Source organism: Tursiops truncatus, chromosome 15 (genome assembly GCF_011762595.2).
Source record: "Tursiops truncatus isolate mTurTru1 chromosome 15, mTurTru1.mat.Y, whole genome shotgun sequence".
Taxonomy (NCBI): Eukaryota; Metazoa; Chordata; class Mammalia; order Artiodactyla; family Delphinidae; genus Tursiops; species Tursiops truncatus.
This window is the reverse complement of record NC_047048.1, coordinates 54,226,015-54,253,509: the sequence shown is the minus strand read 5'-3', so window position 1 is coordinate 54,253,509 and position 27,495 is coordinate 54,226,015. Positions and strand designations below refer to the sequence as shown.

Genomic DNA, 27,495 nt, shown 5'->3' with positions numbered 1-27,495 from the left:
CCGGAGCCCGCCTGTGGGCGGACTGCAGCGCCGTGCCTGACCGCTACCCGGCAGCCCACTGGGCCTAACGGCACGTGACTCCCGCCACCTGCGCCGTCGCCGCCGGCGCTGGGAAGGCCAGCGGCGACGGTGTCGCAAAAGCGTCGCGACGGCGTCCGTTCTTGGCGGCCCAGGCCACTGGTATAACCGAACGTGCTGAGGCTTGAGAACCAGTATGGAGGCTGTCGAGGTTCTCCGATATTGCTGGGCTTCGATGGGGCAGCTACTCGCCTGTGCCCCGGGCTGCTGAGCTCTCGCCGCCTGCGTCCCCGCGGCTCGCCCGCAGGGCCATGCTGGCCTCGCGGGTGGCGCGCACCTCGTGGGGTGCCTTGCGCGTAGCCGTGTGGGCCCCGGGAGCGCGGCCGGGCAAGGGGCGCGCCCGCGGGGCCTTGCTGCCGCCAGTGCCATGCTGCCTGGGGTGCCTGGCGGAGCGCTGGTGGCTGCGCCCGGCTGCGCTCGGCCTGCGGCTGCCTGGGGCCAGCCCGCGGGCCCACTGCTCGGGCGCGGGGAAGGCAGCCCCCGGGCCCGCAGTGCAAGAGGACGCCGCCACCGAGGCCCGGGGCGGCCGGTGGGGCCCGGCGAGCGCCGCCAGCCTGGTACGTACCGAGGAGAAGGCGGAGGGGCGACTCTGGGTCGGGGTCGACTGCTGCGGCGGCGCTCGGTCCCGAACGCAAATAACGTGCCGTGGCCGGTGAGGTCCGATGCTTCCGTTTCAGAACTTTTAAAGCGTTCCCCGAAGAGAAGTTATGGGCAGATCATTCGGTCGGGGTGAGTGTCAGGGGTACCAGCCGCGTCCTCCTGTCTCGGTGGTCAAGTTAGAGCCCTCTCCTTCCCGTCTATCCGCACCGGTAGCTGGACGCGCCTCTGGATATTGCATTGGTAAAAATACCCTTCACCTGTCTTATTAAAAGCCCATTTTAAATTTTTTGAAGCGAATCCCCAATGTTTAGGGCAAGTCTCTGGGCGTCTTCAGAATGATATACAGGCCTTTCTGTTTGCTTGTGCAGGTTTGGTTAACTATCATTTGACCTTTGGTGACTTTACATATTGTAGGATGAAGGATAGCTAAGTAATTTAAATCGTAATTAAAAGATCCTTTAACCTTTAATTATAGGAAAAGATTAAACCTCTCTTCCTGAGGTAACGGAGGAAAATATTTGTCTGCTTACCTGTTGAAATACTGACCAAACAGAAGACATGAGAGCATGAGTGTGGGAGAGCTTTTGATGTCATGTAGCAAGACTCATGCAATTATTACATCTTCAATTGTTATGTCTTCAGTGGGCCCCTGTGCTGCTTTCATCAGTTATACAGCATGGGTTGGGGTGGCCACATCCTGGCAGGAGTCTCGGCCACATTAATAGCTAGAGCATGTTGGGGTTTGAATGAATGCTGGATGCTTTGAGGTTGCCATATCCTGGCTGAAGTCCTTCCAAGAACGGCAGTAGTTGGTCGAGTATGCCACAGGTTATCTGGTTGGGTAATCTGAGATTAGCTCTCTTAATTTTAACTTAGAAACGTTTACAAATTTAATGATTATAAATTGAGGTATTTTATTTTAACTGAAATATGTGGAGCTAAAAGGAATCCCTTTCATTGTTCTAAGAACATTCAGTCTGGTTTATTAATTCACCAAATGAAATGCTCTGGCTGTTTACAACTGTGTCTTTAATTTTTCCCCATGGGCCTCTCTGAGTTTAATTTTGGGCCTCTGTATTCTGACCTTTTGCTTTGTTTTTCCTTTCTCTCAATCATGAACTGTACCTCCTCACCCCCCTCAATGAGGCACTGTAATGCTGGATCAGTATTTGACTTACTCTGTATCGCAGTATGGTCAACAGACTTTTTTTTTCCTCTGGACTCTGAAACACTTGGACCTTTGAACTTGAATTTGGAATATGTTCCAAGAATGATTCCATTTAATTAATATAATGTGGATTAGTTCAACAGAAGGTCCTTGAGTAGAAGTTTGGAGTGCTGCTTGTTTGGTGATTGTTTCCTGCAGAATTTGAATTTTTCTGTATCTTTAATGACAGTATTCTGCCACTGGGCCCCAATAACTTCATTATTCTTTCAAACTGAGGTGAACATTTCTTGCTGGGTTCTGTTTATAAACACAAACTTAGTATCTTTAGAGAACTGGCTTTTCTTACAGAATGGCTGAAGGTATTTTAAAAGAGGTATTTAGAAGTGGAAATGTCAAAATTAAGGTTCAGGCAAATAGGTTACTGATTGATAAAGAGGTTAAGTAGGGTTATCTTGTGAGGAGATAGTCCCATGGGGTAGAGCTGGCAGTCTTGACTCAGTGGAGAAAAAAAATCCGGCCTTTAGGGAATGACATTTTTCTCTGTATTATTTCTGTACCCTGTTCTGTGCAGTGTATCTTAGTTCCACTAGGCTGAGGCTTTTTAAAGTTGAAACACCCTCTCATGAAACAGACTTTGGCCAGGAAGGAATGATTTTCAGAGCAGCTGCTGAGGTGCCCTTTTGTTGGTGCCAACTTCAAACACCTTGGCTCCAAATGAAGTTTCAAGGAATCATAAAGCCCCCACAGGGGAGCTGTGAAAGCCCTCAGCTTCTGGTTGGGGATCTTAACATTTCTGTGGCTATTTTGAACAAATTTACAAAATCTCTTTATTTCCTAAGTATCTCAATACCTTTTCCTTGTTCCATTTTCTTCTAGCAGTTCTCCAGTTTAGTGATGAGCTTATGGAATTAAATGTTTTATTCCTCTTCATTCGTATCTCCAACACTGTGTATGGCATTTAGCATTCTTTTGATGGGTATGTGTAGAGGAGTGAGGAGAGGTTATTTTGCAATAAATGTTTTTTAGCCAAAATGCCCATGGTTGATAATTCGGCTTTTTTCTGACACTTTCTAGACCGTTTGTCTACTTGAGGTATAAGATCTTCCTGAAGATCTTTTTTTTTAATTTTGTATAATGGGAAAGTAATTCTTTTTTAAAAAAAAATTTTATTGGATATAGTTGATTTACAGTGTTGTTGAATTTTCACTTTTAAAAGCAGTATGTTTTTAGTTTTGAATTCTGATGGTGAAGTAATACATTAAAGGCTTGACTTATATGATAGATAATACATGTTTATTCCTTCTCTCTTTAGTGAGAAAACCTACTCTATATACAACCAACATTTTAGTCTGTGTTTTGGTATATGACATATCTTCATCTGCATTCTTAACAGTTTTAGATGTGTGTAAAAATAACGGAATGGATTTTAAAACTGAAAGTACTAATTTTAAGGTTTATGTAGCTTCTAACCTTTAAGTTGATGCAGTGTATTTTTCCAATGTATATAGTTATTTAAAGTATGAATTTATAGTATTTAAATTTTGTTGTCTTTATGTTTCAGTATGAAAACCCATGGACAATCCCAAATATGTTGTCAGTGACGAGAATTGGCTTGGCCCCAGTTTTGGGCTATTTGATTATTGAAGAAGATTTTAATATTGCACTAGGAGTTTTTGCTTTAGCTGGGCTAACTGATTTGGTAAGTTGTACCGGCACTCCCCCTGTTTTGCTCCCCTTCTAAATCCCAGGGTCTCTACTACACTGAAATAGCACAGACTCAGTCTGCTTTTCTTTGGAAGGAAATCCTCAAGATGAATTTCACCTAGTGCTTTGTGTAAAGGCTTGTCTTTAACATCTATATGGGACTCTGTTATTCTTTATATGATCTAAGGAAGGAAGTGGAGGTTGTAGGGAGGCATGGGAGAGGGAGCTCTTTACTCTTGGTTTTTAACTTCTTCATAGAAGAAAAAACCTTAGAAATTCTCAAAGGGCCAAGTACTTGCTTTAGGGATAGAAATAAAGGAGAGAAGCTGTGAGACTTTTTTTTTACTTATATAGTAGAGAGAAATATCTGATCTGCAACAACAGTTGGTTTTACTGGTGGAGAGGGAAACAGTGGGCCAGTTGTTGTGACCAGGGAGCTTGCAGAGGCCGGATCTCTGCTCAGGTTTATGCTGGCAGGAGGCCATAGGCACCCCACAGATTTGGTCCTTGATTCCTTCTCTACACCCCTCTGACCACCTTCCAGAAGACCCTGCCCTAGGTGGGCATTAGACATCCTTCCTTCTTCCACTCTCCCAGCAGATGGACCAAGGAGAAAAGAGCACCTTGACACCACTGTGTCAGTTTATAGGGAGGGAAAGATTTATTCAGGTTATCTCCAATTAGAACTTGGAAAATAATTTTCTAACAGAAAGCCACACTATGTGTTATATAGGCTTTTGTGGACTGGCCAGTCATCATCATGTGTGACATTATTTGTATTTATCACCCACCCTGTTGCATAAAGGATTTGAAATGGCTTGTAAAACTATATGTCCTGCAAAAACACAATTGAAGGAAGTGGGGGAAAGGTAGAGGAAAGATTTTAAATCAGGACAAAAGCATGTAGAAATAGACATTATGTATATAAATTGTATATTCTTGTACAAGGTTGGTCTGAGATCCAAGTGAGTACCCAGACAGGCAATAATAATTTGGTGCCTCTTTAAACTGATGTATGTTTGAAAAGCTTTGCTCAGTATTCAGTGAGAATAAAGAGAAACTAATTTTCTGTTAATAAAAGTCACATAGCATCTTTCTTTGTAACATCAGCTGTTCCCTTTGAGTTTCATAGAAACAAAATTACACCTGCCCAGTAGCATTGTTGAGCAATACAGAGTTAGCTGAAAATTCTGCAGGATAAATAATGAGGACATTTGCACTGTTATATGGCATTTCTAAATATGCATCAAATACAGTTTCTTGAAGTGGTTACCGCCTCTTTTTCCCGAGTTTAGCTCCTGTTTGTCACAACTTCTCATTCTCACAATCTCTTCTTTTGTCCCTGCTTTTATCTGTGAAGCCTGAAGCCCTCCATTTATTAATATAGTCTCCAAGTCTGTCAAAGGCCATTATATTGATAATGGAATTTTTTTTTCATAATAGGCAAGATGTTTTTCAGTTACTGGATTTACTCTTTTTTTTGGTTTGTAGGTTTTTTTAGTTGCCACATGAGATTGCAATATTCATCGAATGGGAGAGGTCTCATTTACACTTTTCTAAATATGTAAGACAATGTGTACAGAAACCTGAGTTAACTGGCATCATATTACGTTTACTTCATGTAGGTTTTGATGCCTCTAGAATGGCTGCTGGGCAGATGGCTGGACTCATGGAGGGTTTAAGTAGGGGAATGTTGTATGTGGGAAATGGATTACAGGAATGCAAGAATAGAAGCAGAGAGGCTGGTTATGAGGCTTATAGTAATCTAGGGAAGAGGGTTGGGAAATATGTTTTGAAGATAGAGTTGATATGTTAATGGATTGGATATGTGGGGTGAGAGAAAGGAATTAAATAGGAGTGCTAGGCTGTTACTTTTTTCCTTTTCAACAAGCAGATGCATGGAGGTTTACATTTTCTGTGATGGTCAACACTCAGGGTAGGACAGGGTTTGTGGGAAAGAGTTGTTATGCCTGTTCAGATAGAGGTAACATTGGGTAGTTGAATACAGTAGTTTGGAGTTGGAGGAAATCATGGTTAGAGATAGATTTAAGAGTTATCATCATATAGATGGTCAAGTCTGGATGAAATCATCTAGGCTGTGGTAAAAGAAGAGAAGAGGTCAGAGAAAAGAACAATAATGGAGCAATGGAGAAGGAGCCAAAAAAGGACACTGAGAAGGAATAGCTGGTGAGAAAGAAAGAAAATTGGGCAATAAGGTGTCCCAGATGTTAAGTGAAGAAAGTGCTTTAATTGTGTTGGGGTCAAGTAAGCTAAGAATGTAGAATTCATTGGTGACTTTTATGGGTACAATCTCTAGAGGGTGGGGCAGTCAAAATGGGTTGGCGAGCATAAATGAGGTGGTGATGACAATAGATGTCACATTGGGGAAGTTTTGATTCATAGGGGGATAGAGAGATAGTCAAGGAAGGGTAGTTTATAAAGAGATACATACTGGGGAAATTTTTGTTGTTAATTAACTAATTAATTAAATGACTGGGTAGGAAGAGAGAGATTGATGATGCAGGGGAGGTGGAGAAAACTCAGAAGGTAAGAGGACTTGGGATCAGGGACCGCAGAGAGAATGTGCATGGACACTAGTAGGTGGTGGACTTGGAGGTGGGAATACAAGGGAGGACTGACACTCTGTTTCTGTTTTTTGAGCAAATATAGACATGGTCATGAGCTAGAGAGAGAGGCTTTGGGAAGGATGAGCAGACTATGAATAGGGAAGGTAAACACAGTAAGCAGGTGTGGGTTTGCCAGGCAGTATTGAGTGCCCACAGGAGATTTGTGGTCATGAAAAAGTGAGATCAATCAGCCCATTTATGTGTTTTTCTTGATCAGTGTTCAGCTGCTTGGGTGCAGGCCTATAGTACATGGTAGTTGTATTTAAGCAGGGTTGAGGGAGAGTGGAGTAGGGAGTTATAGAGGTTTACAAAGAAGAGATGATGTTGATGACCTTGGAATCCAGTGTGAGTAGAGGAAAAATGAGGACAAGAGGGTGATGATGGTGATAAAATGGGAGGTTAAGTTCCCCGAGATCAGAAACTGAACTGACACCTGAATCTTCCAAGGCCCCAACTCCCAGTTCTAGGCACTTTCTGTTAGTGTTACCTATAGTATACTTAAGAAAATAGATTTTTTCAGTTGAGGTAGTAATAGCTAGTAACTGCTTTTTTTGAGGATTTACTAAGCGCTGAGTGCTAAACAAGTATTAATCACATTATGTACTGAGACAACCCACCCTGCGAGGTAGGTAGCACTATCTCTGGTTTACAGATGAGGAAACTGAGGCTTAGGCCAAATAACTTGCCCAGAGTCACACAGTTAAGTGAGTGGGAGAGCCAGTGCTTGAACCACTTATGCTCTGCTACGAAGAGTAAGTTCTTAACCATTGTCCTGTACGACTGCTCTAAGTCATTGGAATACTTGAGATATGGAGGACTTATTTATCCTTTAAAATGTACCATGTTAAATTACGTCTAGATTAATTTGATCTTTTTCCTTGGAACTAGGACTGGAAAATTCAAATATTTGTTGAAGTTTGAAGTTAAATAAAATGAGTAAAAGCCGGGGTAGGGACTTGGAAAACCAGAAAATATCTGCCTCGTTTAATGAAAATAGGCAGTACTTGGTTTCAGTCAATTTTGTGGCCCCAGGGTGGCCAGATCTTCCCATTTCTCAAGTGAGCCTGGAGATCTGGATTTTTTTGAGTTAAGACTTTGAATATTTAAATATTGGCAACTAATTTATATTTAAAAAATCACTGGGCAGGTCAAACAAAACCAGCCTGCAGGCCTCTTTGGCCCCCTGGTAACCCAAGTATGACCTCTGCTTTAAAATATAATTTGTTTCCAAGAGTAGTGAATAAGTAATTTTCATATCAAACATTTTAAGTAGGCTAGGTACAGAGGACTGAGTTTTGTATTCAAATACAGGTCATGCAATACAGTCAGACATGGAATTAACAGTGGCACTAGATAAAAAATATTGATAATAACAGTTAAAATAGAATAAAATAAAAATAATAACAGCTAAAACATAGGGAGTTGGGTCATATTATAGAAAAGTAGGTAGGAATGGAAGTTAGAAAATCTCGCAGTTAAACGGTAGTCCTTGCAAGTAAAAGCAGCTATTTTGGCTGTAGTGAAATAGCTCAGGGCTCAAGGGGTGGGGGATGGGAGGGGTGGGTTGGGGTGGGGTGCCTAGTCCAAGCTCTGTCAGTCCTGCTTTCTTTGAGTTTTATTTGGGTTCTTTACATCTCTAAATTTGTGTCTGGGTTCATCCCACAAAGGGGCATTGTGAAAACATTGCAAAATAGCTGAAGGCCTTGAGAAAGAAAAGTGAAAACTTTTTTCTGTAGAAAAGTGAAATCATTTTCTGACCAGTTGGTAATTTAAAAGCTAAGTGTATACCAGTAAAACAGAAGGTTTGGGGGTAAGAGACAGAAGAGGTTTTATCTACATTTTATGCAAGTATAGCGGTTATTCTGGTATCTCTTAACCTTCAAGATATCTACTCTGTACCTATTATGACATTTATTAAAAAAAAAAACTTCTATTTTCAGTTGGATGGATTTATTGCTCGAAACTGGGCCAATCAAAAATCAGCTTTGGGAAGTGCTCTTGATCCACTTGCTGATAAAATACTTATCAGCATCTTATATGTTAGCTTGACCTATGCAGATCTTATTCCAGGTAAGAACGCGTCATGCGTACTTTTAAATAGTACAGGGAAGAATCACATTTATCAGCTTAGGATTTCTCTTGATTGAGAGACAAATAATTTTTGTTCCAAAAATATGTTTTCAACTTTAAAGTGTTTCCCTAAATTTAAACTATTGAACTGTTTTGCTTTCCAAGCTATTTGTTTTACTTTAGAATTTATGACCTTGTATATACTATAGAATGCATTGTTTTCTTAGTAAAATTGTTTAAAATTAAACAAATATTTCAAAAAAATTGAGCTAATTCATATTATCCTAGAATCTTTTGAAACTATTATTTTCTTTGTGCCTAGCTTTTGAAAGCAATTTAAAATTTTCCTAAGTCTTATTATTTATTAAGTACAATTTAATAAGTGAGAGCTCTGAAATCCTAAAGATGTCTATAAAATTTCACATTGTTATTATTATTACTTAGATGGTATTACGCAATTTTAAATTATACACATAGTTTGTACATTGTCTGAATACTCTTTTTTTTAATTAATTATTTTTGGCTGCGTTGGGTCTTTGTTGCTGTGCGTGGGCTTTCTCTAGTTGTGGTGAGCTGGGGCTACTCTTTGTTGCGGTGTGCAGGCTTCTCATTTCAGTGGCTTCTCTTGTTGGGGAGCACGGGCTCTAGGTGCACGGCCTTCAGTAGTTGTGGCTCGTGGGCTATAGAGTGCAGGCTCAGTAGTTGTGGTGCATGGGCTTAGTTGCTCCGTGGCACGTGGGATCTTCCCGACCAGGGCTCGAACCCGTGTCCCCTGCATTGGCAGGCGGATTCTCAACCACTGCACCACCAGGGAAGCCCCTGAATACTCTTTGTAACAAAATTTTATGATCTTTTGTATTTTGTATGTGCTTTTTGGTTGTTCATTTTCTACTTCCGCTGTGTTTCTCAGTTTTTAATCCTTTGGTTCAGATTAAACTGTTTATTTCCAAGAGTTAGAATCTGAGAACAAAGAAGCTGGTACTTGGTCCTTCAATACCATGTTATTACTGACATTTGATAGGAAGAAGTTTACTGGTGTTTCAGTCTAGTATAGTCTCCCAATCTAGAGATTCTTTTTCTCCTCTACCTTTAGGCTTTGCTTTTTTTTTTAATAAATTTATTTATTTATTTTTATTTTTGGCTGCGTTGGGTCTTTGTTGCTATGCGCGGGCTTTCTCTAGTTGCGGCGAGCGGGGGCTACTACTCTTCGTTGCGGTGTGGGGGCTTCTCATTGCGGTGGCTTCTCTAGAGCGCAGGCTCAGTAGTTGTGGCACATGGGCTTAGTTGCTCCACGGCATGTGGGATCTTCCCGGACCGGGGCACGAACCCGTGTCCCTTGCATCGGCAGGCGGACTCTCAACCACTGCGCCACCAGGGAAGCCCCGGCAAGCGGATTCTTAACCACTGCGCCACCAGGGAGGTCCCTACCTTTAGGCTTTTAAATCCACATACCAAATTTAAAAATGAATTAGACTACTGTTCATGTGCTTCTTTGAAAGTCAGAATTATGGTGTGTGAATGGTTGGGGGTATTGAAGGGGCAGGGGTATGCTATAAGTAATATAGATAATTTGTAGGAGAAAAGATCCTAAGGAGCATTCTGTTAACATTCACAATTAAAATTTGTGTGTGTGTGTGTGTGTGTGTGTGTGTATTTTCATGCTTCTCATTTTTCAGAGTTATTTTGTATTTTGTTGTATTGTTTTACAAAGGTTGGCCAGCCCAGGTATTTCCGTGGTGAACACAGAAATTGTTTCCAGGTTTTGGTATTATGGATATTGTTGATACAATTGATGTAGGTCGCTTTTGGAACTGCAACTTCCCTTAATTATCATTCTGGGAACTTCCATTGTCTCTCTTCTGTGTTGGGTTTGTTTTTCCAGGCTCCCATGGCTTCCTTGTTAGGGTCCTCCTTTTTGTGGAGTAGAATCTCCAGTTGTTTCCTAGCTAGGATGCAGCCTGGCAGCAAGGTTTTTAGAGGTGTACAATGTCTTTATTCTACAGACATCTAAAATGTATTTGTTCTACCCTCCATACTTGATTGGGGCATAATTTTCAATTGCAGGTTATTTTCACTCAGAATTTTCAAGACCCTGATTATAGATTTCCAGATTCCATCTTGCTGTTGAGAAGTCTCATGCCATTCTGATATCTTTTCCTTTACGTGTGATTATGTTTTGTATTAGAAAGCTTTTAAGATTTCTTTGCATAATTCCTAGTTGATGGTTTAAAAAATTCTCTCTCTTAAAAGTTAATTTTCTAACTGCTTCTTGGGACACCCAATTATCCCAGCACTTTTTATTGAAAATTCTATACTTTCCAGACTCACTGCCATGTTCATATATACATGGGTTATTTCTGGGTTGTCTAGTTTATTCCCCATTGATTTGTCTATCTTTGCACCAGTACCATCCCTAATTATTATTACTTTGCCAAAAGTCTTTTTTTTTTAAATTTATTTTATTATTTATTTATTTATTTTTGGCTGCGTTGGGTCTTTGTTGCTGTGCATGGGCTTTCTCTAGTTGCGGTAAGCGGAGGCTACTCTTCATTGTGCGCAGGCTTCTCGTTGCAGAGCACGGGCTCTAGATGCACGGGCTTCAGTAGTTGTGGCACGTGGGCTCATTAGTTTTGGCTCATGGGTTCTGGAGCGCAGGCTCAGTAGTTGTGGCGCACGGGCTTAGTTGCTCAGCTGCATGTGGGATCTTCCCAGATGAGGGCTCGAACCCGTGTCCCCTGCATTGGCAGGCGGATTCTTAACCACTGCGCCACCAGGCAAGTCCCCCAAAAGTCTTGATACATGATAGAGCACATTCTTCCACTTTGATATTCTTACCTGTTTTCATTTGTGTGTGAATTTTAGAATCAGCTTTCAAGTTCCCCAGAAAAACCTGTTGGGATTTTATTGGAGTTGCACTGAATTTACAAATTTATTTGGAAGAATTGGTATTTTTACAATATTGTCTTCCAATCCACATACATCTTGTATTTACTCTATTTAGGTCTGTTAAAATGTCAAAATGTTACAGTTTTCTCTAGAGAGGTAATAAAACTTTTTTATTAGATTTATTCCTAGGTGACTGATAGTTCTTGATGCTTTTGTAAATGGTAGCTTTTTTAATATTTCATTTTGTAGTAGCTGATGTTGATTGGATGAAATCAGTTCCATCTCTGACAGTGGTTTTTGTGTCTAGCAAAACTTGCTGAACTCTTATGCTAATAATATAAATGTATATTCTCTTGGATTTTCTGTATCCTTGATTATGTATTATCTATAATTAATGACAGTGTGTTTCTTCTTCTCCAGTCCTTTTACCTTTTTAAAAATTTGCCTCACAATAGTGCACAGTGCAATGTTGAATAGGAGTGGTATCTGTGTCTTATTTCCAGTCTAAGAAGGAAAGCTTTCAGTCTTTCAGTATTAAATATGACATTTCCTGTAGGGTTTTATAGATACCCCTTTTTCAGGTTAAAGAAGTTCACTTCCACTGGCAGTTTGCGCAGAAATTTTTTTACATCGGATATGGAATTCTATGAAAATTTTTTTCTTCATGTATTATGATAGTCATATTTTTTCCCTTTAAGCTTAATGTGTGGTGAATTACGTTATTGATTTTCTAAGTTAAATGAACCTGATGACATTCCTGTTACAAATCTAACTTGGTCATGATATATTATGAAGATATTGCTATTTGGTTTACTGATATTTTGTTGAAGATTTCACATCTAGATTCAGAAGATTGGCCTGGAATTCTTTTCTACAAATACCCTTGTTAGGTTTTTTTTTTTTAATATTTATTTATTTGGCTGCGCTGGGTCTTAGTTGCAGCATGCGGCATCTTTAGTTGTGTCATGTGAATTCTTAGTTGCAGCATGTGGGATCTAGTTCCCTGACTAGGGATCGAACCCAGGCCCCCTGCATTGGGAGCGTGGAGTCTTAGCCACTGGACCACCAAGGAAGTCCCCTACCTTTGTTAGGTTTTAATATCAAGTTTATAATAATCTCATAAACTGAATTTAGGGAGTGCACACACACCCCACCCCATTCTTGGGAGATGTTTGTGTGAGATTGCAATTATTCCTTCTTGGAATGTTGGTAGAACTTGTTGAAGCCATTGAAGCCTGGAGTTTTCTTTGGGAAAAAGTTTTAAAATAGTTGATTCATTTTTTAAAAAAATGGTTACAGGGTGATTCAGTTTTTCTGGTTCATCTTTTGTCTGTTTTGTGAGTTGTGATGTTTTTCTAGGGACTTGTCCATTTCAGCTACATTTTAAAAAAATTTACCATAAGCTATTTATAGTATCCACATTAACGTTTTGATGTCTGTAGACTATGTAGCGATGTCCCCCTTTTCATCCTAATTATTAGTTATTTGTCCCTTTTTTTCTTTGACTTGTCTTGCCAGAGGTTTGTCTGTTTTATGAATCTTTTCAAAGAACCAACTTTGAACTTTGCCAAACTTCTCTGATATGTTTACTACTTCATTAAATCTTGCTCTTTTGTTTCTGTCTCCTCCTTTGGTTTTTTTCTGCTGTTCTTTTTCTAAATTCTATAGATCAGTCCTGTGTAGTAGAAATATAATGGGAACCATAGATCTAATTTAAATTTTTCTAGTAGTTATGTTCAAAGTGAGAAGAAACAGGTGAAGTGTGTGTGTGTGCTTGCACTTCTGCTACAGTGGAGACTGAGTGCTCTGTGCATGCACTGCTGCCTGTGCCAGGCCACCCCCCATTTTAATAACATTTTATTTAACCCACTAGATGGAAAATATTGTCATTTCATTATATAATCAATAAAAAATCATTAATGAGATTGTTTTTTCATACTCTGTCTTCAAAAGCCAGTGTGCTGTTTGCACTTACAGCACCTCTCACTTCAGACTAGCCACATTTCAAGTGCTTTATCTTTACATGTTGCTCATGGCTATTGTATTGAACAACACAGCTGTAGATGAATGTTTAACTCGTTCCTTTTTTTGTTTGTTTTTTTGGCTGTGCCGTTGTGGGATCTTAGTTCTTCAACCAGGGATTGAACCTGTGCCCCCTGCAGTGGAAGCACGAAGTTGTAACCACTGGACCACCAGGGAATTCCCTCAGCTTTTCTTCTTTAAAGTTTGCATTTAAGGCTATATATTTCCTCTAAGTATCCCTTTCACTGTATCTCATATGTTGGTATTAGTGTTCTTGTCATTATCGAGTTCAAAGTAATCTGTTTCCATTATGATATTTCTTTGGCCTATGGTGTTAATAAAAATTTATTTCTTAATTTGTGGGATTTTCTAGGTATCTTTTTGTTATTGATTTCAAGCATAATTACCTTGTGTTCAGAGAACATGCTCTGTGATTTTAGCCCTTCAGCCCAGTATACAGTCAAATTTTATAAACATTTTATGCGTTTTTCAAATGAATATGTATTCTGCAGTCATTGGGTATGATGTTCTACATATGTCCATTTGGTCAATTTTTTTTTTTTTTAAGTAAATTATTTCTTTATCTTGGGCTGTGTTGGGTCTTCATTGCTGCACGCAGCCTTTCTCTAGTTGTGGCGAGCAGGGGTTACTCTTCGTTGTGGTGCATGGGTTTCTCATTGCGGTAGCTTCTCTTTTTGCAGAGCATGGGTTCTAGGCACGTGGGCTTCAGTAGTTGTGGCATGAAGGCTCAGTAGTTGTGACTTGTTCGTGGGCTCTAGAGCGCAGGCTCAGTAGTTGTGGTGCACAGGCTTAGTTGCTCCGCGGCATGTGGGACCTTCCTGGACCAGGGATTGAACCTGTGTCCCCTGCATTGGCAGGCAGATTCTTAACTACTGTGCCACCAGGGAAGTCCCTGGTCAAGTTTTTAATCCTGGTGGCTAAATCTCCTTCTTTACGGACTTATTTTTTACATTTGGTCTGCTTTTCTGTCAGTTACTGAGAGAGTAAAGTTTCCTGCTGTGTCCAATTTTCCATTATTTTTTCTTTTTAGCTCTGATTTTTGCTTCATGTCTTTTGAAGTCATGCTATTAATAAGTGCATATAAAGTAGAATTGTTATGTCTTTTTGGTGAATTGAATGATTTATTTTGAAGTGACCCTCTATATCTTTAGAAATGATTTTTGCCTTGAAGTCTCTCTCTCTCTCTCTTTTTTTTTTGACCACACCATCTGGCATGTGAGATCTTAGTTCCCTGACCAGGGATTGGACCTGTGGCCCCTGCAGTGGAAAGGCGGAGTCTTAAACCACTGGACTGCCAGGGAAGTTCCTGCCTTGAAGTCTCTTTTGTTGACTATTACTATAGCTACACTAGCTTACTTTTGGTCAGTGCTTACATGATAAACCAATCTTTTACTTTCAACTTGTCCACATCTTTATATTTTAGATATTCCTTAAAAATAACATATAGATAGATGGTTTTTCTTTACTTTATCTAGTCTAAAAATATTTTATCTTTCAGCTGGAACATTTAATCCATTTACTATGATTACTAGTATTTGTGTAGCAGTCTTCCATTTTATTTTGTGTTTTATTTGGCCTGTATGTTCTATTCTACTTTTGTCTATATTCTATATTCTATAATTATCACTGTTTTCCTGTACCAATTGGAAAGTTTTACACTCTGTTAACATTTAGCTAGTCTCAAAATTATAATTCATCTTTACCTTATCAAAGTTTAATGTTAACAAATCTATACATTTGGCCTTCTGTATCTGGGAGTTCTCCATCCACGGATTCAACCAACCTCAGATTGGGGGGAAGAAAATCTAGAAAGTTCCAACCAAACTTTGCTGCAAACTGGAAACTGAGGGTATTTACATTGTATTAGGTATTAAGTAATATAGAGATGACTTAAAGCATATGGGAAGGTGTGCATTGGTTATATGCAAATACTCCACCATTTTATATAAGGGACTTGAGAATTTGTGGATTTTGGTGTATGTTGGGGGAAGCAGGGTGGATCCTCAGACCAACCCCCCATGGATACCGAGGGATGCCTATATGCCTTCTGGGCACTGGAAGGGCCTTAGAATACTTTAACTCCATTTATTCCTTTCTCAATTTAGGTTATTCTCATACTTTAATTTTATTTATGTGTTCAACCCACATGATATTGTTTATTAAGTCAGTGTTCATTTAGATGTATCTTCATACTTTTTTCTGGTTTATGTTTGGTGTATTTCAGACCTTCCACCTGGAATCATTTTCCTTTTCTCTAAAGTATATCTTTAGAAATTCTATTAATACAGGTCTACTGGTGGTACATTCTTTTCTTTGTTTCTCTGAAAATATTTTTATGTTGCCTTTATTCTTTGTGTGAGGACATTTAAATTCTACTCTCTTAGCAGATTTTAATTATACAATACAGTGTTACCAACTAGTCAGTGTGTTATACATTAGATCCTCAGACCTTATTCATCTTTTGTTTCATCTTAAAATTGAAAGTTTGTGTCTTTTTACCAGCCTCTTTCTATCTCTCTTTTTTTTTTTTTAGATTCTACATATAAGTGATATCACGCAGTATTTGTCTTTCTCTGTCTGATTTTGCTTTTATTCTTGAAGGATATTTTTGTTGGGTATAGAATTCTGGGCTGGTAGTTAATTTTCTTTCAGTACATTTAAAGTACCATGCAATTGTCTACTCACTTCCATTTTTGGTAATAAGAAATTGTTAACCCATTTCTTTTTCAAAGGTACTTTTACTCTGTCTGCTTTTAAGATTTACTCTTTCTCTTTGGTTTTCTGTAGTTTCACAATATTTGGTGTGATTTTCTTTTTTATTTATCCTGCTTGTGATTTTCGGGCTTTTTAATCTGTGGATTGATATCTTTAATCAGTTCTAGAAAATTCTGAGCCACAATCTTCAAGTATTGTTGTCTGTGTTTCTCCTTCTTTTGGGACTGCAGTATACCTGTGTTAGATTTCACTGTATCCTTTAAGTGTCTGAGCCTCTTTTCTGCATGATACCTCATTTTATCTTTCTGCACTCCATTCTAGATGATTACTAATGAAGCTTGCTCTTTCATTTCACTAATTCTCTCTTCAGCTGTGCCAAATTCATTTAAGTCTTCTATTATATTTTCTAGTTATAAAATTTCTATTTCATTCTTCTGCAAACTTAGTAAATCAACTTTTATAGTTTGCAGTTCCCTGCTGAAATTTTCAATCTTGATTTTTGTATCCCTTTGAACATAGTAAGCTTTAGTTGTTTTATAAACACTGGTAATTCTGAAATATCTTTTGAGGGTCTCTTTCATGTGTCTGTTTCTATTGAGTCTCACTCATGGTATCTTATGTCTTTGGTTATTTTTGACTGTTTAGACACTGTACTAATATTTAAAAAATAATTTGGAGGAATATCTTGATGTGTAGGATGATGGCATCACTCTCCAGAGGAGATTTTTTGTTCAGTTCTGCCAGGTATCTAGGCATGCTAACAGTCTGGGACCACCTAGATGGCCAGATGATAAGACATTCTTTTTTAAGGCTTAGTTTGCATAGGGCCATCTCCTCTCCCAACCCTGTGGAAATAGTTGTTCAGATCCCAGCTTAAAGCTAGGAGGTGGTTTGTCACTGCCCAACCTGAGGGCTCTGGGCTTTGACTACTGTTTCCCCACCCTTTAAGGCGGCCAAAACCCCTATTCAGCTTTGTGGCTTACTTCCCTAGGGTTAGGGACAGTGGCTTTGAGTGGCTTTGAGTACCTAGGCTTATTTTCCTGAGTTCTCATTCTGATACTTTCTTAGCATCTTACAAGCTTTTCACTTTCAAGATTTTTTTGTTTAATGTTCTTCTTTAACTGTCTTAGCAGGAGAATTATTACCTACTCAGATATTAATGGAGCTGAACCTGAGGATCTTTTCATTTACCTATAGGTCTGAAATTTTGCAGTGTTATATGTTCTAGATCCTACTAGAGTTTGTAGTAAATCTTTCTTCCATTGTGCTGGGTACTAAGAAGGCCCCTTCAGTCTGAAAACTTATCCATCAGTTCTAAACATTTTTCCCTAGGTTCTTTTCTTACTGGAAACACTTTTTGTTCTCTTTCTGGGAAATTTCCCCAACTTTGTCATTTACCCCTTCTACTGACATTTTAGTTAATTTATTTATTTAATTTAAAAAATTGGTTTTTGGCTGTGCCACGTGGCATGTGGGATCTTAGTTCCCTGACCAGGGATTGAACCCTCAATCCCTGTAGTGGACGCGTGCAATCTTAACCACTGGACTGCCAAGGAAGTCCCTCGATTGACATTTTTATTGCTATCATTTTTAATTTCCAAGAGGAAATAAAGAGCTCTTGTTCTGTATGTTCTTTCAAAACAAAACAAGGGGCTTCCCTGGTGGTGCAGTGGTTAAGAATCTGCCCGCCAATGCAAGGGACATGGGTTCGAGCCCTGGCCGGGGAAGATCCCACATGCCGCGGAGCAACTAAGCCCGTGTGCCACAACTACTGAACGTGCGCTCAAGAGCCTGCAAGCCACAACTGCTGAGCCCATGTGCCACAACTACTGAAGCCTGTGTGCCTAGAGCCCATGCTACACAACAAGAGAATACACTGCAATGAGAAGCCTGTGCACTGCAACGAAGAGTAGCCCCCGCTCACTGCAACTAGAGAAAGCCCGTGCACAGCAGTGACAACCCAACACAACCAAAAAATAAATAAATAAAATAAATAAATAAAAAAATTTTTAAAAATGTCTTTTTCTTACTTCATAGGTGAGTATCATCATTTCAGGATATCTTCTATCTGTTTTTGTATGTGTGTTTGTGGGAGGGTGGTTTTAAACCCCTGTATCGTATCTATTTCTTTTCTTCTTCTTTTTTTTTTTTTCTGTTTGTTTTGGTCTCTCTTTCATGATGGAGACTTTGCTAAAATGTCTGGTGATTCTTGGCTGCTTACTTCATAAATGTTTAACTGGGTGCTCCCTGGGCATTGGTGGAATTTGTTGGGTGGTATACTACCCTCTAGGGTGAACAGGTAGTGAGAGACAAGGCGTGGCCCTGAATTCTCAGTACCTTTAGCTCTATTTTGTAGGTAAGAGCTCTCCATTTGCTCCTTAGAGATTGCAGAGGTCCTGGTTTAGAGATTAACATGTAGAACAAGGGTTGGCAGACTTCTTCTGTAAAGGCCAGAATGGTAAATGTTTCTGACTTTATGGGCCATGTGGTCTTTGTTGTAACTACTCAAGTCTGCTATTGTAGTGTGAAAACAGCCATAGAAAATATATAACAAATGACTATGGCTGTGTGTTAACTTTATTATTTTCAATGCAAACTTCTACTATGTAAAAGTGACTTGATTTTATTATTTCCCTTTAACACTAATAAATTTGGCCATGATGTATTTCTTTGTTGCAGAAACTGTATTTCAGACAGAGTTAGCAAATAGGAAAACCTTGGAGCACTCCCTGACACATTTTACACCTCCCTAACACACTATCATACTCTAATAGACAAAGGAAAGCTGCTTTAGCCCTGGAAGAAAAGGGAAAGGAAGGCCAGGAGAGAAAGCAGGAACAGTTAGAAGATTCAAAAGCCAGGGAACTGGACAAAATTGCCCCCCAAATCACAGTAAGAACATGTATGTATACAGGCTCTCAGTTGGCAGAGGCTTTAGAGATCACCCAGTGCAGCCTGGTCCCAGTCTGGCTGTGCTTGTGAACCCCCAGGGAGCATTCACCTTTGCTTTTATGAAGCTTTCACGAGGTGATTCTGTGATGAGTAGTCAGTTTGGGGAACACTGGATTTTGTAAACAGTCCTGTCTTCCACCAGACTGTTAACAGATGGTAAACTGAGCCCAGAGATGCATTCTGCAGTAGTACTGACTAACTGGTGACCTTGGCCAGGTTTTATAATCTGCCTGAGGCTTGTTTTCAATATTTGTAAAATGGGGTAACGATGGTTCCCATATCATGGAGTTGATATGTAGATTAAATGACATAATATGTATAAAATACTTAAATGGTGCCAGATGCCCAATAAATGGTAATTTTAGTAGTTAATAGAACTAGAGCCCAAGGCTTTGCAGTGTATTGAATTGCTTCATCTGTTCTTCTGCAGAAACCTTATTTAGAATTAAATTATATTCTTTTTCCCCTGTGGTGATGAACTACAATAACAGGTGTTTATTTTCCTCTACTGTTGTGTTTACTGTATATAATTCACATGAGTTTGCTGCATTTTAAAATCTGATTTAAAAATAAATAAAATCTGATAGTTATATGATTTTGCCAGCTGATTATTACTATAGAAAAGTTTGGTTTACAGGCACAAAAATCCTCCTAAAAATCATGACTGCCTTGTTTTGTTACTTGGTTCATACAGTCGAGTCTTCTTTGTGCTCCAAATGCCATGACTTGAGTGGATAAGCATTTTCTCTTTGGAATCGTCTTGTCATTGAGTACTAGGCCAAGGATCAACACTTACATCACAGCCACAACCAGCAGAGATTTAAATTTTAAATCTGTAATTAATTACTGAGATTTTTCATAAGTTTCTGAACCAATAGAGGACCCTAAGTATGGCCTTAAAAGTAATTCACAAAGAACTGTTTGAAAGTATTATGGAAGGGATGTGCATGATTCTTTTATTTTAGTAATTGAAACAATTTGAAATGAGTGTTAGCCTCAAGATTTTTTCCTTTTTAAATAAATATTTTTTTCTAATAACATGACATATATTCATGGTTAAAACTTCCTTCAACGTGGAAGGATGTAAAATGAAACAGGACCTCTGCCCTCCCATTTTCATTCGACAAGGGAGCAGGAGTTCCTTGCGTATCCACTTAAAATGTCCTTCTGCTGGCACTGGGACCGTCCTGTAGGATCTTAGGAATAATGAGAAAACTATCAACAGGTTGAATTCATGTTTAACTAGAATTCATTGAATGAATGAGCAGAAGAAAAAATAGCAATTGCCTGGATAGGAACTGGCCAGGCAAAAATGAAGATATTTTGGCTCTCCACAAGTGGTACACATAGCAAATTTTACTGTTCATAAAATAATCTAGAATGCAGAAGCAAGCAGTCAGAGTTCTTAAAAGTCAGAAGGGCTTGAGTTAGGACTTCCCTGGTGGCACAGTGGTTAAGAATCCACCTGCCAATGCAGGGGACACGGGTTTGAGCCCTGGTCCCAGGAGATCCCACGTGCCACGGAGCAAGTAAGCTCATGCGCCACAACTACTGAGCCTGTGCTCTAGAGCCAGCGAGCCACAAATACTGAGCCCACGTGCCTAGAGCCCGTGCTCCACAACAAGAGAATCCACTGCAATGAGAAGCCTGTGCACCACAACAAAGAGTAGCCCCCGCTCGCCGCAACTAGAGAAAGCCCGCGTGAGCAATGAAGACCCGACACAGCCAAAAATAAATAAATAAATTTATTAAAAAAAAAAAAGAATGCCTTGAGTCCCGGCATCCTTTCCAACCTTTTTACCATCTCATTCCATGTAATTATAGTGAGCTTGGTGATCTTTTTTCTAAATTTACAAAGCTGGGAAGTAACAAAGGGAATAGGATTGAGTAGAGCTGACACTGATTAACTGCAATTTAAAAACGTATGCAAGGAAAAAAAAATACAGAAAGGGGTGAGAGGATCAACATTCTGAAATGTGACTTTAAAAGCCATAGTCTGTCTTTCACCTTGTTTTGAAGGCAGGTTAAAAAAACATAAAAATCAGTGGTTCACTGTAGGGACCCTAAACAGGCATCAATAAGTGTTTATTTTAAAATTTTTGCTTAGGTGAAACACCAGTTTATGGTAAGGCTTCATTGTATGTATAATGTCTTAATAATTTTCAAAATCCCAATCAAAATTATTTTATATTTGATTTTCAGTTCCACTTACTTATATGATAATTTCAAGAGATGTAATGTTGATTGCTGCTGTTTTTTATATCAGATATCGAACTCTTCCAACACCGGTGAGTTTGTTTCAAAAAAATGTTCTTTTAGTATTACTGTAACTTAAGGCAAAAGAAAAAAATCATTATTGCGTACTGAGTTTCACTTTATGGGAATAATTTATGACTATTATGTATTCAATCCATTTATTAGGAATTTAAAGAAAACAGACATAACTGTCATCTTGCTATTTGAATCACCCATTATGGTAGCTGTTCAGTGAAAATATGAATGATCAGTTTTTAAAAGGATGTTTTTGTTATAAGTCAACATTGTTTTAGTTGATAGTCCATAAAACTCAGGCCAGCTAGCCCCATCCCTAGCAGCAAACTCTGTTTAGGAGTGTTTTGTATAACTAAGCACCCTTCCCTGTCTAATTTAGCTTCTACTATGGATTATCTAGAACTGGTTTTTAAAATCACAGTTTTATGAGCATGGAGTGGTTTGTTCACACATTTGTTCATTGGTTCTACAAATATTTGAGCACATAAGCATAGCATAGCTTATAGCCACCTCATGAACATAACAACCTCATCTTTTGATTCCCAGCCTGGTGAAAATGGCAGTATTTTATTCATTTTGGTTCTTTTTAGCCTATAAAGAAAACAGTGATGAGGGAGATTTGTTGAATCTATTTAGTAGAAAGACATAGTTAAGCAGACTTTATGATAGTTATTGTGTTAGAAATTTATAGAAATTGAGAAATCTATAAATTAAAAAATCTATTTTCAATAAACTGTAGGTGATTTATGAAGAATGTAGATGTTGCTTATATAGTATAATAAAAGAAGATGCAGATAAAGGGTTTATCTAGCATACAGCCAGGCGTGTGTTATACGCTCAGTAACTGTTGCATATAATAACAAAATATTTATTTTAAACTTGAATGATGAATAAACTTTGTTTTTTTTGTCCTCTGCCAGAGAACACTTTCTAAGTATTTCAATCCTTGTTATGCCACTGCTAGGTTAAAACCAACCTTCATCAGCAAGGTAAGAGACACACAACATCCTTTTAAGTTAAAAACCGTTGAGGATTTTATTTTGATGACTATAAACCTCAGTCTGGAGCAGCTGAAAATGAGACACATTTTAATGTATTGACCATAGAGAATAGAGAGTGGGGTCATTAGCCCAGTTCTTTTGTCCTCCAGGCTTTCTGGATCTTTAGTATATATGTTGTGTTTTGTGTTGGTGGTGTAAGAATTTAAGTCTCCAAATGAGGTATTAGGGCCACCACTTAGGGGAGGTGGCAATGTAATTGCATATTGACACAAAGAGAGTATGAAAATTTCTTTCTGGTTTCACTACCCACCCCTCCCTGTAGTGAAAACACCATATAACAAGGTCCTTTCATTTGCAAGATCGATTGTTAACATGGAAAGGGACATGAGAAAGTTTTATTCACTAATAAACAACTCCTACTCTTAGTTGTCCATCTGTTTTCCTGAGCCCTCTTCAGGATAATAACTGTATGCCAGTCTTTGCACACAGAGAGGACACTATTAATGTCTCTGAAGGCAGATTTGTTTTACTAGTAGCCTTGGTAAGTTTGCTGTAATTATTCTTTTGCTCCATGCCTTGTGACAGAGGTTTAACAGGTTAGGGATACTGATCATCTTTGGGACAGAGGGATGATTACTCTTAAACCAGAGACTCCCTGGGGTGAATTTTTACCTACAAATATGCGTTATTTATTTATCTGTCTATTTATTTTATCTATTTATTTTTGTGACTTACATATGTATCAAGTACAGTAATTGGAGTATAGCACTGTACAGAAGGTGGCTTAAAGAGGTACCAGGGACAAATGCCTTAATTCCTTGGGCTTGCAGGGAGTTCTCCAGACAATTTTTATTACTTATTTTTAAAACGGAGTCGAATCCTTGTAATTTGGCTGCACAATGGATGAGAGAACATAGGTGCTTCTCTAGACACATCACCCACGGATTCATACATCACCCGCTTCCCCAGAATGCTTCTCTCAATGAGTACAGGAAGTCTCCAGTGGTTTTGTTGTCTTCCTTTTCTCCACCACGCTGTCTTTTAGGGTAGGGAAACCTACTCATTTCCGAACTTAGAGCCTCTCTCATGGAGATTAGTGCATTTCAGTTTTCTAACTTCATAGGTTTGACAGGTGGTAGGCAAGTGAAAGGAGCATTGAATGGAGTACTGGGAAATGTGGGTTCTGGGTTTGGATCTGTAACCTGCTATGACTGCAGGCAAGTCACTTAACTCATTACCTTTTTACCTGTGAAGAGTATCTTCATTATTTCCATATTCACAGGGCTGTTTTAATAGGCAACTGAGAAAAAGGCAGAGAACTTTGCAACATTATTGCTATGGAAATTCAAGATAGTGGTGTTTTCTGATAGTTGCCCTTCCCCTCACTAGATAGGGCAGCTGTGGAGACAGATGGGCCTGTTAGTGAAATTCAGCCTTTTGTGTGAATGCCAGCTTCTTTGGCAGGGATATTACAGCATCCCTGAGGGTCTGTTGTGTTACACTGTGATGGGTTATGCCTTTCTCTTGTGAGCTTGAAACATAATTGGGTTGGCACTGTTCATTTATGACTTCTTATTTTTAGGTTAACACAGCAGTCCAGTTAATCTTGGTGGCAGCTTCTTTGGCAGCTCCGGTTTTCAATTATGCTGACAGCATTTATCTTCAGATCCTGTGGTAAGCTAAACTTAGAATTACTCTCTGAGAATGTCAACAAAATGGCTTATTTTGACAATCCTAGAATTACTTTGTTCTTAATCATGTTTATTAAGCACTGGGTAAAGCTGTGGGCTATATTTTTTGATTGATACCATTTTTAAGAAGCTTACTATCAAGTGTAGAATATAGAAGTTATAGGGGGTTTCATGCAAATTAGAAGGGATGAGAGGTACAGATAATGTGTTGGGGTTTTGGAGTAGAGAAAAATACTTCCAGGTAGGAAGAAGAGGGAAAGCTTCAGGGAAGAAGTAGCATTTGAGCCATGAGGTCTAGGTGGAGAGAGACTGAGGGGAGGCCATTCTGGTGAAGGGCAGACCCTGAGCATAGTCAGACGTGCAGGAGAGTGGATAAGGGGAAAGTGCACCCAGCCTAGTGAAGGGGGCAGAGTGGGAGAGAAACTTGGAGAAAGGAGTTTGAGTTTTATTTTATTAAGGTTATGTATAGCCTTGAAAATGTGTCACATTCATACTTTATGCCACACTGATACTAAAGCACTGTATTTTTACTCTACTTTTAACTCGATAATTAAAACATTGCTTGATGCAGTCTGAGCCAGAAAATAGTTGGTTAACTAAAGTCAGTTAAGCTAAAAAGGTTTAAAAATGATACACACGCTAGACATTTTATTTTCTAAAATATATAATCGTACATTCATTCTGATTTGTCCTACGTCTTCTGATAAAGGCTCAATGCCTTTTCTTTGATTATAGGCTCATCAGTGGGATTTTTTTCTTTCTTGCAAAAAACTGCATCCATAATACAACCTCTCTGATTTTCATGTTCTGCTTTTAAAGTGATATAAGAATGTAAGACATTTATGAAGCAATCAGAGTATAGAAACTTTCTAGATTTTTACCATTTTCTCTAGTATTTTAACAATTACATTGTCTACTTACTTTGACAGTAATTTTTAGCAACTCGCTGTGATGTCAAGCCTTTCCAAAGCCTCCAGCTTAGTTCTCAGAAATAGCGACTCTTCCTACCTGTATGTTTCATTATGTGTGAATTTAGGATATCAAACTGGCATAAACAGGTTTGAGATCAAACAGATTCTTGATGAGCCTACACCTCACCTGGTGGAAACAGAAGTACATGTGTGCACCAAAAAGGAACGTGTTAGCTGCGAGCGCTCAGCAAGCCCTGAGTGTCACTCGTGTCATTTCAAAGAGAATCTGATTAATTCTCCTTAATTTTAAGGAAATATCAGTAAAGAAAGCTGAATTTTATTTAAAATGACTCAGATATTAGAATTCCCAAGATCTGTAAGAAATAGCTTCTAAAACTAACACTCTAAGCAGCGTGGAACAGTGGGAGGAGCACAAGGGCTCTAGAGTTGGAACCAAGCCAGACTCATAGTTCTGTGGCCCTGAGCAAACTCTGGGGCACTGTTTCCTCTGTAAGATGAGGTTGCTGTGAAAATAAAACTACCTAGAATAATGTCTGGGTAAAAAATGACAATTGCTATTATTATTTTTTTCAGACTGATTAGATTAATTCTGTTTGACATTACTGATTCAAATGAAGTCTTAAAGAAAAGCAGTATATTTAAATTCTTGTTAAAAAAAAATTACACCAACACAGGCTTTTTTACTTTGAAACAACTCCTTTAAATGTATTCTTTATGGTTCTTATAGTTAGCATTTTTTAGAGTTTAGACTAAATTTTCTTTCTTTCCTTCCATAAAAGGTGTCTTACAGCTTTTACCACAGCTGCATCAGCTTACAGTTATTATCATTATGGTCGGAAAACTGTTCAGGTGATAAAAGGCAGATGAAAGTCATCCATCATCATTAGCAAGGAAGCAATATACATCATCGGCGGCAGGGCCAGTGGAAATCTTAGGGAGTTTCCTTTTTTGGTGTTCAGCTTGAAAAAGGACTTGTCAGAACAAACCATGTCATCAAAATTTAAGTAATGTGCATTGAAAATAAGCTTGATCATGGGCATATGCAGAATTTCCAATGTATTTTTAAATACAAATAAAACTATAATTTAGAATTTTTTTATCTTAGGTTTCTTGATTAATTTATAAGTAGCAATTATTGTCAGTCATTTTTTGATATGTAAAACAAAAAACAGTCTAGAGCATGGAAACTGAAGAGTTGTCACTTTAATAGAATTTAGATTGCTCACAAAGCACTAGGGAATTTCCTGGGTTTAAATATACATCCTGTACAACTTGGCTGCACAGTTGTTTGTTTGACTTTTAGATCTGTGCACACGTTAACAGTACATGTGGTTAATATTTGATTGTTCAGGATAATGACTATAAAGGTAGCTTAGTTGTGGATGAATTAAACTTGTAAAGAGATTTAAAATGCAGTAAATTTTGAAAATAATAAATAAGATCAAAATAGAAGGTACTGAAGTTCATGTTCAGAAGTCTTCCAACCTCTCAGGTGCCTAATAGTTTATGCATCAGGATAATAAGTGACAAAGGTAGTTGGAAAATGAAAATATGTCTGTTACCCTAGCCATCCAAGAGGCAGTGAGTTACATCATGCCTTCCCACTGTATCTCTAACATAACAATGTTTGTATGATATTGGGACCTGTACTCATATGTTATGTAAATAATATGAAATTATATTTTTCAAAGGTTTTTTTAAGCTTTGGGGAATCTTCTTTTGTTAAGATGTTAAAGGAATAAAAGAGCCGGAAAAAAGTGACCTTCAATTTGGGTTGTCTGTGTTCCACGGTCGTCTGCTGTTGTGGAAGTTTTCTGATTCATAAAGTCCATTCAGATATATCACTTGCACTTAACATTGTAAAAATAATTGGTTTGTGATCATCTGACTTAAAAGCCCTATTCTTGCTACACTGTCATGTTTAAGAGAATGCAAGATGCAGGGAGAGGGGAGAGGAAGACAAGTGGCTGGTGCCGGTTGCCTCCTCTTAACAGTGGAGGCCTGTTGCTGCTCATTGTCCCGAGGTCTAACCTAAGTGTAACATGGACTCATACAGTGAGATTATCTAAACATAGCCTATTGAGCTGTGTTAAAATGAGAAGTTATAAGCAAAATTCATGCCTCTTGGTTGTGACATCCTTGGATCAGTGTGCCCCTTGTTGCCTGCTGGTCCTGGCTTCCTTGTTCCCAGATTAGCTGCTGAGCCATCCTAGGCTTGGAAAACACTGAAGCCTGCGGCCAGGGACACTGCTAAGGAATCCAGTGGAAGGGGGTGAGAGAAGGGTGGTGTGAGGCTGGCCATTCTCCCCTTTGGGAACCTCCTGTAATGTCTCATAACGGCCTGGGGTGCAGTGAGGCTTGAGGTGGAAGTCCCATTGCTGGACCACCCAAGAGGCACGTTGACCATGTCTCAGCACTAGCAAAGTATGAGCACACAAAAATGATGTTTAAAAAAGGGAGAACTTGAAATAAAGTAGGGGAAAAATTAGAATTTTGTGTCTTGTTATGCTTATTTATGGTCTAGTGTTGATACTATTTGGAGTGACTTACGGGTTGGGTCCCTAGTCTCTTTAGTATCAAAGTCTTAATCTGGTTCTGGTTAATAGACTTTTTCCACGTCAACCTGTATGTTTTTGGATACTGAATTGCTATAAGACGTAAATTCTGCTGGTCTATAAAACTTTGAAATTGTATTAGGTATGTTTGAGTGTATATTCATGCATACAGACTCCAAGCAAGACAAATTCATTTTGATGC

General features: G+C 38.8%; 1 protein-coding gene across 3 annotated transcripts; it reads left to right on the top strand.

The window, feature by feature from the left end:
• CRLS1 (cardiolipin synthase 1) lies at positions 1 to 26,499 on the top strand. Of its 3 annotated transcripts, none has more exons than XM_019941445.3 (7): positions 1 to 635; positions 3,408 to 3,545; positions 8,118 to 8,247; positions 21,046 to 21,131; positions 22,035 to 22,103; positions 23,698 to 23,789; positions 25,518 to 26,499. In XM_019941445.3, exons 1-7 carry the CDS (start codon positions 330 to 332, stop codon positions 25,603 to 25,605), a joined length of 909 nt encoding a protein of 302 aa, XP_019797004.2. In that variant the 5' UTR covers positions 1 to 329; the 3' UTR covers positions 25,606 to 26,499. The 3 variants fall into 3 exon arrangements, with proteins under 3 accessions (XP_019797004.2, XP_019797005.2, XP_019797006.2); XM_019941446.3 differs by lacking the exon at positions 1 to 635 and adding an exon at positions 658 to 807; XM_019941447.3 differs by lacking the exon at positions 1 to 635 and adding an exon at positions 765 to 918.
• Positions 26,500 to 27,495: the final 996 nt, after the last annotated feature.